The sequence below is a fragment of the Amblyraja radiata genome, chromosome 20, assembly GCF_010909765.2.
Source record: "Amblyraja radiata isolate CabotCenter1 chromosome 20, sAmbRad1.1.pri, whole genome shotgun sequence".
Taxonomy (NCBI): domain Eukaryota; kingdom Metazoa; phylum Chordata; class Chondrichthyes; order Rajiformes; family Rajidae; genus Amblyraja; species Amblyraja radiata.
Genome location: NC_045975.1, coordinates 37192147 through 37209281, shown reverse-complemented (window position 1 = coordinate 37209281; position 17135 = coordinate 37192147). Strand labels below are relative to the sequence as shown.

Below are 17135 nucleotides of genomic sequence, written 5' to 3'. Positions count from 1 at the left end.
CCCCGGGCGATGGTCCCACCGCACAGGGTCGTTCTCCCCCACCCCACCCCCGCTCTGGTGACGGGACAAACAAGGGGACTTGACCAAGTCAAATCGGAAGGCGGTGTCATGTGCTGACTAATCAAATATGGCGATCACCGTTATATGCATATGTCGTCAGGGTCCAAGCTTGTGACAGATTAAAAATAATGCAGTAGCTTTTTATAGGGTGCTTTTTAAAGTTACTGATCCAAAGCAATTCATAGGAGATTAACAAACAAATTGACCTTGAGCTACAGAAGGAAATATTAATGTAGACGACCACAACCATGTTGAACAACCTTGGGGTTTAATGTGCAACTCAGAGGAGAGAGGTAGAGAGAGAGCTGGTCTTGGATACAGTAGATAACTTATCTTCAATCATTTTGTGCGGCTGCTTAGCCAGTGTGACTGTGGGTTGCACAGTCACTGTACTGGTCCACTTTATACAGACTGCAAGCCAGGCTCCGTCTCGCTGTTGAGAAAGTGGTTCAAAGCTCGTTTTGCAAATCATGGTGAAGATTAGAAGAATACTGGTTGAGTCCCTGGTAAAATGAAGCAAAGTGAATGGAGGAATACTATGGGTCTTCCACCGTGTGGTTGGGGCAGGGACTGCGACAAGGCAGCCGGGCGGGAGAGCGACTGCCCCGACTGCTTACGTGGGGCCAGTACAGACACAATAGGCCAAATGGTCTCCTGCTAAGTGGTGACCATTCTGTCATTCTGCAACTGTCAGCTGGGCACTGGCACAATGAGGGTATCTGACCGTTGTGAGCAGCCGCTGGACCTCCCTGGTGGTTATTGCTGGAACCTGGGCTGGTCCTGGAGTCACTGTTGTTGTCAGCGAGGTTCCAGTGGACAGTCACAGTCGGCTAGCACACCCTCCATCACGAACACGCGGTGACTGTTCGCCTGTGAGCTTCCGGTTCCATCGGCCTGGTCTCCAACACGGTCGTGGTCAGGTTGTGAGTAGTCGGACACAGCCGCAGCCACAGGAGGCACCAGCGACTGACGGACAGGGCGAGCTCATGTCCCACGGCTACGGGACAACACACCATTAACCAGGAGCTTCTGAAGGCAGGCTTGGCAGGATGCTTTCCAAGCACAAGATGTTCATGAAGAGTACAGTATCGTTTAACTTCCAGCCTAGCCCCAATTGTAAAAGTAAACCTTCTGCCAGGCTGGTAAATAATCCATCAATGGACCTGGAAACAAAAAGCGAGGGTGGCTTAGAGCAGACCTCAGTTCGCTGGCAACTGTGCCCAGCCAGAGAGCATAGGTTTAAGAGGACAGGGGAAATATTTAAAAAGAATGAGAGGGGCAAGATTTACACACAGAGAGGGTGGGTATATGGAATTAGCTGCCCAATGGCAGTGGTTGAGGCCGGTACAATAACAACAGTTAAGGAAAGGTACATGAATAGGAAAGGTTTGTAGGACTACGGTGCTGGATGCTGGACACCTCCTGTGCCTGTGCACCATTGATGCTGGACACCTCCCTGCACCAGTGAGGGAGCTGGATCCTCTCTACACCCGCACCGCTGGACAACCTCTCTACACCCGCACCGCTGGACAACCTCTCTACACCTGCACTGCTGGATCCTCTCTGCACCCGCACCGCTGGACAACCTCTCTACACCTGCACTGCTGGACAACCTATCTGCTCCCTCAATGCTGGACACCTCGCTGCACCCGCTCTGCTGGACAACCTCTCTGCTCCCTCACCATCATGCTCAACTACTCAACTCTGCAGATGACTGGTTTCTTCAACAACCACATCCCATCCTGCATCCAGGTCGTTAAACAGCGTGGACTTCTGCGTCGACCCCGTTTCATCCACAGAGGCTCTCGGCGCAGGCTTGTTTGCTTCAACCACGGACATTCCATTCCATCCGTCTGCTCACTACCACGCTCTACCCCCCCTCACCCGCGTCACCCCACACCCCAGCTGACCGCACGCACTGTCAACCGGGACAACCTCAGATCTCTCCAGCCTGCCCCCATCCCCCCACCCTCTCACAATGCCAACTTTGCCCTCCTCAACACCAGGTCGCTCAACAACAAAGCCTTTGCCCTCCATGAACTAATCCTTGACAACACTCTGGACTTCCTTCTGCTCACTGAGACCTGGCAACAACCCAATGTCTTCTTCTCCCTCAATCAAACATCCCCACCTGGATTTAATTACATTTCCAATCCCCGCCCCTCCCGCCATGGAGGTGGCCTCGCTGTTATTTTCAACCAGAATTTTCGTATCATTGAACTCACCTTCCCCCCAGTAGCATCATTTGAATTCCTTGCCTTCAAAGCCCTTTCCTCCATGACAGTCATCCTCATTTACCGGCCACCTAAACCAAACCCCTCCTTCCTATCTGACTTCACTGAACTCCTCACACTTGCCTCATCCCTCTCCCCACGTCTGCTGCTACTTGGTGACTTAAATATTCACATGGACTCCCCCACCTGCAAGCTCGCATCTGAATTCGCCTTTTTACTTGACAACTTCTCTCTCACTCAGCACTTCACCTTTCCCACCCATGACAAAGGTCACATCCTTGACCTGGTCTGCTCCACAAATCAACCGGTACTCGACCTCCATCCTTGCCTCTTCCCCCTCTCTGATCATAAGCTTATACGGTTCACCATCCCTTCTCCGACACCTCGCCCCCGCTTCCTCCGAGAAATCACCTTCCGTAATCTAAAATCCATTGATCCCCTCCATCTCTCTGACCTGCTCTCCACCACTCTCCCCCTGGACTCAACCCCCATCTCACCTGATGATTTCACAAACCATCTCAACTCCACCTTGTCTACCTCCCTTAACACTCTGGCCCCCCTCAAAACAAGAACCGTAACTTTCAACACATCTTCACCCTGGTACACACCTGCACTTCGTAAACTGAAACAGACTGGTCGCCGACTTGAACGACTCACAAATAAATCATCTCTCACAGTCCACCTTGAAGCTTACAAACTCCACCTCACTGACTACAAAGATGCTCTCATTGCTGCAAAATCTGCCTACCTCTCCTCCATATTCACCGATCCCTGCCACCATCTACCAAGGCCCCTCCTTTCAACATCTCCACTGACCTCCTTACCCCTCCTCCACACTGCTTCCTCTCCCAGTTTGACCTGGTCACCCCTATTGAAATCTCCAAACTCATCAGCTCTTCCAAACCCACTACCTGCTCCCTCGACCCTCTCCCCACTCCCCTGTTGAAGTCCTGCCTCCCCGTTCTCTGCCCCTACCTCACTAATCTCTTCAACTCCTCATTGTCCCAAGGAATTGTCCCCTCCGCTTTCAAAACTGCTGCTGTTACACCAATCTTAAAGAAACCTGATCTTGATCCCTCCTCTCTCATTAACTACCGCCCAATCTCAAACCTCCCCTTTCTTTCAAAAACCCTGGAGCGTATCGTTATGTCACAACTTCATTCCCACCTCCTTGTGTATAACCTACTTGAACCCCTCCAATCTGGCTTTCGCCCCCTCCATAGCACAGAAACTGCTCTCCTCAAAGTCCTCAACGACCTCCTCACCTCTGCTGACACTGGTTCCCTCAACATCCTCATCCTCCTCGACCTGAGCGCAGCCTTCGATACAGTGAACCATAACATCCTGCTCACCAGACTCAAAGACCTCGGCATTGAAGGCTCTGCATTCAGCTGGCTCCGTTCCTACCTTTCCAACAGATCCCACTTCATCTCTCTCCACAACCACACCTCTGCTACAGCCACAGTCACTCAAGGCGTTCCCCAAGGCTCCGTACTCGGCCCCCTCCTCCTCATCATCTACATCCTCCCCCTTGGTCAGATACTCCGCCACTTCAACCTGGACTTCCACTGTTACGCTGATGACACCCAGATCTACCTCGGCACCGAATCCCCCCACAACCCCCCCCTCTCCCATATCAACCTGTTTGTCAGCTATAAAAACCTGGATGCAACATAATTTCCTCAAACTCAACAGCGATAAGACAGAATTCCTCCTCATAGGCTCCAAAGCCACACTCAGCAAAATCAATAACCCCACTCTCACCATCGACGGCACCACTGTCTCCCCAGGCCCGCAACCTTGGCGTGATCTTTGATTCCACCCTCTCCCTTGAGCCTCACATCCGCCATGTCATTAAAACCTCCTTCTTTCATCTCCGCAACATCGCCAAACTCAGACCCTCTCTCACACCTCCCGCTGCTGAAAGACTCATCCATGCCTTCATCTCCTCCCGACTGGACTACTGCAACTCACTTCTCCTTGGCATCAGCTCCACCTACATCAACCGACTCCAACTGGTCCAGAACGCAGCCGCCCGACTCATTACCCACACCAAATCCTGGCATCACATCACTCCAGTCCTCAAACAACTTCACTGGCTTCCCATCTCCCACCGGATCAACTACAAAATCCTGATCCTTACCTACAAAGCCCTCCACCATCTGGCCCCCCCATATCTCACTGACCTCCTCTCCCCCTACCAACCCTCATGGTCCCTCAGATCCACATCAGCCGGTCTCCTCTCCATCCACAAGTCCAACCTCCACAGTTTTGGGGACAGAGCCTTCTCCAGGGCAGCTCCCAGGCTCTGGAACTCCCTCCCCCAACTGATCCGTAATTCTGTGTCCCTCACCATCTTCCAGTCCCGCCTCAAGACCCATCTCTTCACCTCTGCCTATCCTTAGCCCCACGTCCCCCTCCCTTTTCATCTGTGCATTATTTGCCTCATATTGTGTTTTGTATTGAATTCTGTCTTTACTTTGTGTACTAGTCATGTCTCTACTATTTATTTCATTCCCCTTACATGTTTTTCCTCTACCTGCTAAATTTTTGTAAGGTGTCCTTGAGACTCTTGAAAGGCGCCCATAAATAAAATGTATTATTATTATTATTACGGGCCAGGTGAGTGGGACTTGACCGTGCCAAGCAAATGGCACAACAACAGCACTAACCCCATAACTACTTAACCCCACAAATGGTATGTGCTCCCTCTCCATGCCTCCCTCCCTACTCTGTTAAACTGAAGGAGGGGTTACACCAACAGAGGGCCACTGCGCTGACCATACTTACGAGCCACCAGTCCTATTCCAGGGATGTGGTCAGCAAGCAGCCGGAGCAGAAACAGGATCACGGCCCTGGGGAGAGAGGAGGAGAGCAGCAGATGAGACTCCATCCTGGAGATCTTCACACAGGGCTGGGGACAGGGGGGCAGGAAATTGAACCGTGCCCATCGACAGCCCCGGGGCCAGAATGCTGAGACTGTCAGTACAGACCACACAGGAAATCCTCCTGCCCACCCAGTGCCCAGGATCAGAGGCATTGGAAACCCAATGTCCCACCAACACTCACCCGCCATGGATATGGGCCAAACAACCCCATGACATTCCCAACCCCCCTTCACCCCCACACCCGCCTTCACCCCCACCCCGGCTTTCACCCCACCCCCACACCCTCCTTCACCCCACCCCCACACCCTCCTTCACCCCCACCCCCCACCCCCACCCCCACACCCGCCTTCAACCCCCACCCCCACACCCTCCTTCACCCCCACCCCCACCCCCACCCCACACCCGCCTTCACCCCCACCCCCCACACCCTCCTTCACCCCACCCCCACACCCTCCTTCACCCCCACCCCCACCCCCACACCCGCCTTCACCCCCACCCCCACCTTCACCCCCACCCCCACCTTCACCCCCACCCCCTCCTTCACCCCCACCCCCACACCCGCCTTCACCCCCACACCAGGGCAACCCGTGAGCAAGAAATCAAAACCCCGCAGCGAGCCGACTCACTCAGAATAGCGGTCGTAGAAAGGCGACCGCAGCAGGTAGTACAGCAGCATGAAGGTCCTGCGACGAAGCTCAGCCCGCTCTTCAGTCGCCATCGCCTTGGCTTCTTTCAGCAAACTCAAGCTGTGGGGAAAGCAGGGAGGAATGTGGGCGAGCAGCAGTGATACTGCAGGAGGTACCACAGGTCGTCACACCATGCACAGCATGACTTCCCAGGCTGATCACAGCAGGGCATTCATCAGACTAGCTACACACCCTGCCAATTAGCAGTAGCACACCCAGTCCCTGTAAGCGTTCAGTATAACTATGATCCCTGCAATTAGACAGCACACTGGTGTCAGTATAACTGTAGTCTCCGTAACTGGTCAGTGTACTCCTGTATATAACGCTGCTCCTTTAACTGGACAGTGTGCTGGAATCAGTATCACTCTGGTCCATGGACAGCTGTACCACCCCCACCCCTGTCAGTGTAGCCCCAGTCCCTGTAACCGGGCCGTGTACCAGTACCTTGCGTTGAGGATAATCTGCCACACTCACCTTGTTACATCGAGGATTCCAGACACTAGCCACGGCTTCCACGATCCCCGTCCACAAATACACATCGTCACCACTGACAGAGACAGTTAAGGGATTTAACAAACAAACACAATCCATGGAGATTCAGGGGAGACAGCTACAGGGATTGGCAACTGTGTTCCATCCTGCAAAGTGCTGATTGGCCTCCACTGCTTCAGAGTACAGGTGGAGGGGCCGAACAGCCTGCGCCTGGAACTCGTGTCCGGGTCTATTACCAAACCCCCCCCCCCCCCCTTCTCCTGTTCCACATCTGCAGGCTCAGGCTCCTCAGTGACCTGCGATGTTCAGACCAATAGGGCTAAACGTCCCCACCGCCCCACACAAGGCCACGCCATGCTGTAGGATACAGTGCACCAGAGGTCGGGCTATGTACAGAGCCTCAGCCATCATCTCCTGCCTTCCGAGGACTGTCGGGAGATGCCGGTCTCCATGCGAATGTCGGTGTTTCTCCTCTTCCGGAACTCCCCAATGACGTAAATGCAATGTTGGAGCTACAAGGGGTGCTGCAAGAAGGCCAGAGGTTATATTCTAAACAAAGCTTCAGCCTAGACTTTATTAGGGAGTGGATGGGATTATACCAATAGTTATCCTCAGGGTTATATACTGGCCCGAGGATAGGTTATCTGACAGAGTGGGATTGAATGGACTATTCCTGGGTTGGGACCTAGTATGGTCTGCCGAAGAGATGGGTGGCAGGGCCCAGTTATTCACAATCTATAACAAGGAGGCAACTGTTTCATATATCCAATGTTTTGATGAAACAAAACAATAGTGTGAGTTGTGACACAGCAGCTCAAGAGGGATGTTGACAGTTTCAGTGAAGGGACAAGGACATAACTGGTGGAAAATCAGCGTGAAGTCATTCACTTTGATAGAAAATCGGAAAATAATGGATTTTGTTAGTGGTGAGAGAATGACAGGTGCCCTTGTACACAAATCAAAGCGAACCGGGACAGCTGACAAGTAGAAATCAAAACAACCGGGACATGAACACAAGTATAAAGAGGTCTTGCTGAGAGTATATAGGACCCTGGTAAGACCACACTTGGAATATTGTGCACAGGTATGATCTCACTATCCAAGGGAGAAAATACAAGTGGCAGAGGGAGAAGTTCACCAAGCTGCTTCCTGGGATGGCAGGCAGTTGCTCGGTGAGAGGTTACTCAGACAGGGCCTGCGCTCTTTACCAGAATGAACGGAGCTCATATTGAAACAAGACCCGACAAAGCAGATGCAGGGATGATGTTTCCCTTGACTGGAATGACTAGAGCCAGAGTCAAAACTGAAGCAGAGGTGGTACATTTTTGGAATTATATCTCCATGTGGCTTAGTTGTTGAGTATTATTCACGATTAGCTTCCAGTGATTTTTGGATATAAACTATACATAGAGAAAATGCAAACAGGAAAAAATAAGATCAGCTATAATCAACGTGATTTTCCCTAAAGGATTTGAGACAGTGCGTGCGTGCGTGTGTGTGTGTGTGCGTGCGTGTGCGTGTGTGTGTGCGTGCGTGTGTAAATGAGATTTTGGAGTGGGCAGAGGGTGTGAGTGGCTTCAGGTGGAAAAACTCACTTCTCCTGCGAGAGGATTGCATGTGGAATTTGTCCAAACACCACGTGATGGCCAACATGGGATGGGGGTTAACAACTGTCCACAGAAATCTCCGCCTGTTATCTGACCTTGCCCAGTTAGGTAAACCCCCCCATATTTAGGGGCAGCACAGTGGTGGAGCTGCTGCCTATCAACGCCAGAGACCAGGGCCTGACCCTGACTACAGGTGCTGTCTGTGCAGTTTGCTCTCCCTGTGTTTTCTCCGGGTGCTCCAGTTTCCTCCCGCATCCCAAAGATGTTCCGATTTGTAGGTTAATTCAGTTTCAGTTTAGTTTGTTGTCACAGGTACAGAGGTACAGTGAAAAGCTTTTAGCTTCTGGTAAATTGCCCTAGTACGTGGGATGGGAAAGCAGGATAACATAGAACTAGTGTACGAGTGGTCAATGGTTGGCGTGGGCCAAAGGGCCTTTTTACACACTGTATCTCTAAACTAAACTTATCTCCTCTGTTCCACAAACCACCACGATTCAGTGACAACTGCGGGAATGCGGCATCAGCAAACCAACACATTTGATCTGTGCAAGAGACCACGACATCACATCAAAAGGAAAGTTGCCGTGTCAAAACACTTGAACAGTAGAGGCATAAAATGGAGGAAATACACCAGTGGGTATGGTCAAACAGATGCCACACACGGCAATGCAATAACGAGCAGCTAACCTCTGATGCTGCTTGAAGAAGAAGTGTTGGCAGGGTTATGAAGGCACACAGCTCTGTTTGTAAGAATACCTCAGGATGTCTAATGTTCCCTTGGGGTACAGAGGGGGCTCAGAGTAAAGCCCGACTGTCCCTTGTCAGCCCTTGTCAGGAGTGCTCAGCACAATTCCACATCTGTGTCTCTGGAGTGGGATTGGAACACAAACACGCCCACCGAGTCACGGCTGCCTTCACAGCCTGTCACACACAGCGGTCGGTCGGGTGGAGTCGCGCTCCTAAAGCATGGCGGGCAGGAGCAAGGATCGGGCACTCACTGCGTACAAGAGTCCGCACCACCCTCCGTGATCGATGGCCAACGAAGGTAGCACAGCAACACTGGGAGTCTTCAGATTCACCACTGGGATGTCCTGTAACCAGAGCGGACGGCAACGGTTACAACAAAGACGGGCACAAACTGCTACAGTCACTCAGCTGGACAGGCAGCATCTCTGGAGGGAAGGAACGGGTGACGTTTCAGGTCGAGTCCAGACTGAGAGTCTGGTGCAAGGGAAATGAGATATGGAGGGGCACAAAGAACATGTAAGGTATGAAAAGAACAGGTCACAGTAGACGATGATCAAGGAAATGTACAACAGTTCATTGATGGATGAGGGGAAAGTAACAACGAGGCATATAAACAGTCAAATCCCAGCATGATGAGCATTGGACGGCACTGGGCCTGGACTCGCTGGAGTTTAGAAGAATGAGGGGGGACCTCATTGAAACAAACAGAATAGTGAAAGGCTTGGATAGAGTGAATGTGGAAAGGATGTTTCCACTAGTGGGAGAGTCTGGGACTAGAGGTCATAGCCTCTTAATTAATAGACGTTCTTTGAGGAAGAAGATGAGGAGGAATTTATTTAATCAGAGGGTGATGAATCTGTGGAATTCTTTGCCACAGAAGGCTGTGGAGGTCGTTAGTGGATATATTTAAGGCAGAGATAAATATATTCTTGATTAGTATGGGTGTCAGTGGTAAGGGGGAGAAGGCAAGAGAATGGGGTTAGGAGGGAGAGATTAAATGGCGGAGTAGACTTGATGGGTCGAATGGCCTAATTCTGCTCCAATCACATGACCGTATAAAACACAGGGGGCAGTGAAATGTCAGAGAACTAGGGTGGGGGAGGGACGAAAAGAGAGGTAAAGCAAGAGTTACTTGAAGTTAGAGAAGTCAATGTTCATACCTTTAGGTTGTTAGTGAAGGAAAGAACTGCTGATGCTGGTTTAAATCGAAGATAAACACAAAATGCTGGAGTAACTCAGCGGGACCGGCAGCATCTCTAGAGAGAAGGAATGGGTGACGTTTCGGGTCGAGACCCTTCATCAGACTGCTGTCAGGGGAGTGTCGGAGACAGTAAGACTGGTCAGAGAACTGGGGAGGGGGAGGGGATGGAGAGAAAGGTAAAGCAAGGGCTACTTGAACTTAGAGAAGTCAATGTTCATACCGCTGAGGTGCAAACTACCCAAGCTAAATATGAGGTGCTGTTCCTCCAATTTGCGCTGGGCCTCACTCTGGCAATGGAGGAGGCCCAGGACAGAATGGTCAGATTAGGAATGGGAGGGGGAGTTAAAGTGTTGAGCAACCGGGAGAGCAGGTAAGTTTGGGCGGACTGGGCGGAGGTGTTCAGCGAAATGATCGCCGAGCCTGCGCTTGGTTTTGCCGATATACAGGAGTCCACATCTGGAACAGCGGATTACAGTAAATGAGGTTGGAGGAGGTGCAAGTGAACCTCTGCCTCACCTGAAAAGACTGTCGGGGTCCTTGGACGGAGTCAAGGAGGGGGAGGTATAGGGACAGGTGTTACATTTTCTGCGGTTGCAGGGGAAAGTATCCGGGGAGGGGTGGTTTGGGACGAGTTGACCAGGGAGTTGCAGAGGGAACGGTCTCTGTGGAATAGGTGGAAATGGGAAGATGTGGCTCGTGGTGGGATCCCATTGGAGGTGGCGAAAAGGTCGGAGGAGTATGTGCTGTATGGGGTGGAAGGTGAGGACTAGGGAAATATGAGGTGCTGTTCCTCTAATTTGCGCTGGGTCTCACTCTGACAATGAACGAGGCCCAGGACAGAAAGGTGAGTGTGGGAATGGGAGGGGGAGTTACAGTGTTTAGCAACCGGGAGATGCCGTAGCTACAAAGTGGAGCGAGGGCAGAGGGATTAAGGTTGTGCAGAGTAGGCTGTGGTCAAAGAGACAGGGGCAAACGGAAGAGCAAACAAATGGGAGGGGTAGGATGGCAGGGTGATAGATGCTGACCCTCCCCCCCCTCCCCTCCCCATACCAGATCCCGTCCCCCTTCCCTCCCTCTGCCTGGCTGGGTTTCCCCCCCACCCGGTCCTTGCCCGCGATAACAAGCTCCTCACCATCAAGGGCCTCGCTGCACACGTGTTTCTCCCTGTTGAGCGGCGCGATGGGCGGCGATGTCTGGATCCCAGCCTTGTACCAGAGCAGCAGCATAACCCTCAGCACCGCTCTGTAACCAGGAGGGGAGATGGGCGAGGGTACAATGAGTTGACAGCAACATAGAGCCGGCTCCAACCTGTTAGCGAACTCGCGGGTGGAGGGGCAGTGCGTCGGTCGATACCCGAGGTCAATGGGTGAGGCACGGAGGAGGGAGGGACGGTAGCGTGGTGGGTGGGGGCAGGGGCTGTAGTTTGGAGTAGGGGGGTGGGGGGAGGGGGGATCGTCCCCTAGGTCACTCACTTGCAGAGCTGGATGAGGACGATCACGAGCCAGCGGCAGCCCTCGCCCCTCAGCTTGGCCGAGCACATCTCCATGAAAACCTCCACGTGCTCCAGCACTGTCAGCCATGTCATCAACCGCTGCTGGGGCACAGGCTGCAGGGGGAGGAAGGCAGGCACTCCGGGTCACGACAGGCCCAACACTGGGCATTGAGAGCAGCCACGGCAGCCAGCACGCCCCAAAGCCAGCACCTGTGCCCACAGTAGTGGCACACTCGCCCACACGCGCCAGCAGCACATGTGCCCACATGCCTGCCCCAAAGTTGGCATCTCTGCCTGCAGTAGTGGCCAGACAGGCCACACGCAGCGGCACATGTGCCCACACGCTCCAGCAGCACACGTGCCCACACGCCTGCCCCATGTACTGTCCTTGCCAGCCCGAGCAGCACACTCGCCCCTCACCAGAGCCCAGCCGGTGCTCGGACCTGGGAATGGTCCTCCCACACCACCACGCTCTACCACTCCAGGGCAGGCACTGGAGCATCGGAATCCCCACCCACCTAGCCCAAACACCAACCTTGGCTCAGTAAACACTGCCTGGAACATGGGTCAGTGATCCGCCACACCTACACGGGACCAGAGTGGCAGTGGATAGGCAGACAGCAGGAACAAGGTCCCAGCTTCAGTCAACACACCTGCACCACTAGTGTTAGTGAATGTTGATTGCACCACAGCCAGGGCCATCAATACCAGCGAATGCAAACTAGCAAATGCATATAACTCAGCTCCAGGACCCAGGGCTGCAACCCTCACATCTATTACAGCTTCTCTGAACAGCACAGGGGTGCGGGTGCAGGGAAGGCCACCTCTAGCCGCTTCCCCTCGTCACCTTGACTTGGACGGAAGTCATTGGACTTTCATCGTTGCTGGTCTCCCCAACTAGCACCACACCAGGAGCACGCGGCATCTACAACTGGGGCTCAGGCACAGGCAGAGGTGGGCGATAAATGTTGCCGTGGCCCAGATCTTAAACCTGCTGCTGCCATCACACCAGTGCATCTGCCATTTTGTAGCAGGAGCAAGGCACAAGCTGGATTTGGAAGAATTCAAGTTTACACTTTAAGAAGAGGCATTACAAACCATGAGATTATAGAAGCAGCATACATTTTAGTGGAGACCCAGATTAAATCAACCGGCTGTGTCCTGCCCTTTCTTACAGTGCGACTGTGAACTACTCACCATTAGCAGCGACTGAGGGATCCCCTTCCTCAATATCCCATCGTTCAACAGCACAAGCAGATTCGAGACAGAATACACTGTCGAACAAACAAACTCAGTTTCAATAGCGGCTACCGATGGAGACACTCAGCTCCCTCAGCCCCTCCAGCAAACACAGCAATAATAACCACTCACACCCACTGCCATACTGACGGCAGGAAGTCACAATCAAGTAGCCACAGATCCATGGCCCGTCTCTTGCCGCCATGGAGAGCGTGTTCACGGCAAGCTTCAGGGGCCCTGTCCCCCCCCCCCCCCCCCCGTCAGGCTGCATAAAACCAAGGGCTGTTCACCCGATACTGCCATTACAGATGGGCAGGTACTGAAGCGAACTTGTTACAGTGCTCACCACCCCTCGTGTCTATTACTCACTTCTACATCATGCTTCTGATGGGGATGTTGAAAGTAATATTAGAAATACTGACAGATCAAGGCTACACAACATCTCCAGCTCAATCACCTCTACTGCTTCTTCAATGACCATCCCTCCTTCATAAGGCCGGAATGGTTAGAGACTGGCTCTTACATGGAGTCAGTCACACAGCATAGAAACAGGCATTTCCACCCAACTTGTCCATGCTGTCCAAGATGCCCCATCTACGCTAATCCTATTTGTCAATCTTTGACCCATATTGCTCTAAACTATTCCTGTCCATGTACCCATCCAAATGTTTTATAAATGTTATTGTACCTCCATCAGCCACTTCCTCCAGTAGCTCTTTCCATACGCATCACCCTCTGAGTGAAAATAGCTGCCCTATTAAATCTTTAATCCCATGCTCTTTTGCTTTTAATTCCCCAGCCATGGGAAAAAGATTCTGCATTCACCCTACCTATGGCTCATGATTCCATATACCTCTATAAGATCACCCTCAGTCTCCTCCACTTCAAGGACTAAAGTCCTACCCTGCCTAACCGCTCCCTATAACTCAGTCCCTCGAGTCCTGGCAACATCCTTAAATCTTCTTGGCAATCTTTCTGGTTTTACGCCATTCTTCCTATAGCAGGGTGACCGAAACTGAACACAATACTCTGAGTGTGACCTCGCCAACATCTTGTAAGATAATATCCCAACTTTTATCCTCAGTGCCCTTTCTGATAAAGGCCATCGTAGCAAAAGTCTTCCACCACCCAGTCTGCCGGTGACATCACTCTTGGGGAACTACATACATATTCCTCAGTCCCTCTGATCTACAACACACCGCAGGCCCCTACCTCTTACTTTAGATTCCAAAGGCCAGGACTGAAGTTGTGTGAAACAGGGCAAGAGTGGATGAGCAGAAAGAAATTAGCATTAAACAGGTCTGGAGAAATTAACAGGGCAGAGCACTGATAATTGGGGGCCGCACTCGCACCATAATGTGTGCAGATAGCGATGGGTTGTCGCTGGCCAAGATTCTAAGGACGGGCCCTGCAGATTGGCAGGTAGCAAGTGTAACTTCAACACCATAGATAAGTTGGTCCAACATCAGTAGTAAGGAACATGCTGGCTCGTCTTGATGAAGTGGTGCAACGTCACTTGGTGGAGACAACCTGCACTTATGAAAGGAAAATCATGATTGAAGAATCTTCTAGAGATTGCAACTAACAGGCAGGAAAAAACTCGTTGCTGCTGACCCATACGTTTGTGACCTCCTGCACTGTTATGAGGTTCATCCCCCACATGTGCACCTTGCACACTTCGAAACAGTATTGGTTTCTCCAACATCAGGCAACTGGCTTGATTGGCATTTCTGCCTGTCATGCGACCGAGTTGTTTTCTTTCTGTTACTGACCTGCTGGGCATGTCCCACAGACCTGCTATAGCAACACACAATGGTCACCCTCTAACTACCCATTTAACTCTCTCACCTGGTCTCACTCCATCAGCCTTCACCTTAGCCATCCTGCATGCCACCTTAAATCGCTTTCCCGGTCCTGATGAAGTGCCTCAAACTTCACCTCTCATAGATGCTGCTTGACGTGCTGAATATCTCCCGCAATCTCTGTTGGAACGTTTGCTCCCTTATCTTTTCCATAACTGTGCTAAATGTAACAGATGTATGTGAACACTGCCACAAAAACCCATTCCCACCCTTGCTGTTGCCAACTTCCCTGCTTCACCAGCACCCCCCTGACCTCCAGCCAGAAGTGCTTCTCTTTTTAGCTTGTTATACAAAAATAAATCACCAGAAAGGTATTGAAGAATGCTGTTGTGTTTATACCTCTGAAACTTTCCCTGTTAATACTAAGGTAATGGAAACCTCACTGCTTTAACCAATACTGCCACTGCACTCTCTTAAGACAAGACTAGGCCACTCGGCCCCTCAAACATATCCCACCATTCCATGCGATCATGGCTGATTTAAACTGGCCTCCGTTTCCTGTCAGTGCCTCTTAACCTTCAATTCCTTTGATCTTTCCTCACAACCCTCAGGTGTATCGAATGACAGCAATTGATTACATTTTTCCAACATCAATTTTTAAACTACGTTCTGTAATTCAATATTCTCCCACCTGAACATCTACCCTGTCAATGCCACTTTAGGATCTTACATTTCAACAAGTTACCCCCTCAGTCTTCTAAGCTCCAAGAATGCTCCCCTTCCTCTCACTGTAAAACGAGGCAGCACAGTGGTGAAGCGGTAGAATTACTGCCTTACAGAGCCAGAGGCCCGGGTACAATCCTGACCAAGGGTGCTGGCAGTACGGAGTTTGTACATTCTCCCTGTGACTGCTTGGGTTTTCTCCGGGAGCTCCAGTTTCCTCCCACAATCCAGACGTACAGGTTTGTAGGTTAATTGGCTTTGGTAACATTGTAACTTGTCCCTAGTGTGTAGGACAGTGCTAATGTATGAGGTGATCGCTGGTTGGCGTTGACCTGTTGGGCCAAAGGGCCTATTTCCGTGCAGTATTGATTGATTTGATTGATTATACCTTTAATAATCCTTTACAGGAAATTACAGTGCCACGACAGCTTCAAGACAGACATAACACCATACATTTCCTCAAATGGCTTCCATACTTAACAAGTTAAAATACAAGTTAAAATACAGTTAATTAAAAAAAAAAAAAGTATCTCTAAAGTCTGTAAATTGTTTTTCCTGCCCCTCTTAAAACATTTCAGTAATATCGTCATACAACTTTAGCAATGCCTTCAACTCATTCACCTACCCTGATCACAAGCGTCTTCCCATCTTGCTATGTTCCATTGAGGATAGTCAGATTCCCTTTTCCAGCCTTGTATGCCCTCCAAACTATGTAACCTTCTGATTGTGTTCTGCATGCATCTGCCTCAATGTTCAGCTTCCCATTTCTCCAGCCAATGCTTTCCCCCAGAAAAACCCATTGATACTGATCCCAGCCTTGAGGGGTGCAACCCCACTGGCCTGCCTGACTCCAGAGGCAAAGTGCAGAAATGTGCAGCATTATTGCAGGAGCCAAATTGTTCAAAATGACAGCTAAACGCCACCCCCACAGCAGAGCATGTAACAATTACTGGAGTTAGCTCTCCCACAGACCTCCAACACTGCCACTTCTCGACTTTCACACCTACCCAGCTCGGAGAGTTCATGCGAATCAGCAAATCGGCCTGCAAAAAAGAAAACACTGTCATGTAAACTCAGCCAATTATTAAACTCAGCGAAGTCGCACTGCCTCCCATCAGGAGAACCCAAATGCCGAACTGGGAACTTAGTACTTGCTGAATGATGACAGGGCAGTTTGAATTCCTGAGGGGATACCTGAAAACATCAGGGGTGTTAGTACACGGGATACAATGGAGGTCAAGAGATGCTGGGCTTTTTCCGAGGCTCACACTCACCATGCCATTAATGACACGGGGAGTCAGCAACGATACAGCAGGAACCCAAAGACCTCATGTTCCAAAAAGGACACAAATTGCTGGAGTAACTCAGCGGGTCAGGGGGGCATCTGTGGAGAACATGGGGAGGTGACATTTTGGGTCAGTGACCTTTTCCAGTCCCCCGACCAGAAACGTCACCTATCCATGTCCTCCAGAGATGCTCCCCTGACCCGCTGAGTTACTCCAGCACTTTGTGTCTTTATTTTGTAAACCAGCATCGGCAGTTCCTTGTATCTACGATGTAATGCTCCGCATCCATCCCCTCATCAGTGAATCCATCGCATGGTGCGAGGCAAGAATCGGGTATCACTATTTGTGGCCACACAGAATATTGGGCTAACTCAGCGGGACAGACACACACACACACACAGGCAGCAGGTGACACCGGGAGCCCGGGTAACGGGGCAGAGACCCGGGGGATGCAGGGCTGAGGGGACGGGGACCCACCGGCGATGAGGTAGGAGGCGGTGCGGACGCCGCCCTCCAGCTGCGCCGCCCCCGCCGGGCTGCCCAGCACGAAGTCCCGGTAACGGAGCAGCAGCCGCTGCAGCGCCATGGCCGCCCTGTCTGTAGTGTAGTGCTTCCGGCTCACGGAGCCCCGCCCCCCCGCTGCCCACTGGCCGGAAGTGCGTGAAGCGCAGACCCCGT

General features: G+C 51.6%; 1 protein-coding gene across 2 annotated transcripts; it reads right to left on the bottom strand.

The window, feature by feature from the left end:
• Positions 1-205: 205 nt before the first annotated feature.
• pex16 (peroxisomal biogenesis factor 16) lies at positions 206-17069 on the bottom strand. Of its 2 annotated transcripts, XM_033038402.1 has the most exons (11): positions 16935-17069; positions 16179-16214; positions 12605-12681; positions 11388-11521; positions 11048-11157; positions 8966-9058; positions 6729-6872; positions 6343-6415; positions 5809-5928; positions 5085-5149; positions 206-1223 (listed from the first exon to the last, which is right to left on the bottom strand). In XM_033038402.1, the coding sequence occupies exons 1-11, from the start codon at positions 17041-17043 to the stop codon at positions 1165-1167; spliced, it is 1020 nt and encodes a 339-aa protein (XP_032894293.1). In that variant the 5' UTR covers positions 17044-17069; the 3' UTR covers positions 206-1164. The 2 variants fall into 2 exon arrangements, with proteins under 2 accessions (XP_032894293.1, XP_032894294.1); XM_033038403.1 differs by lacking the exons at positions 16179-16214; positions 16935-17069 and adding an exon at positions 15797-16124.
• Positions 17070-17135: the final 66 nt, after the last annotated feature.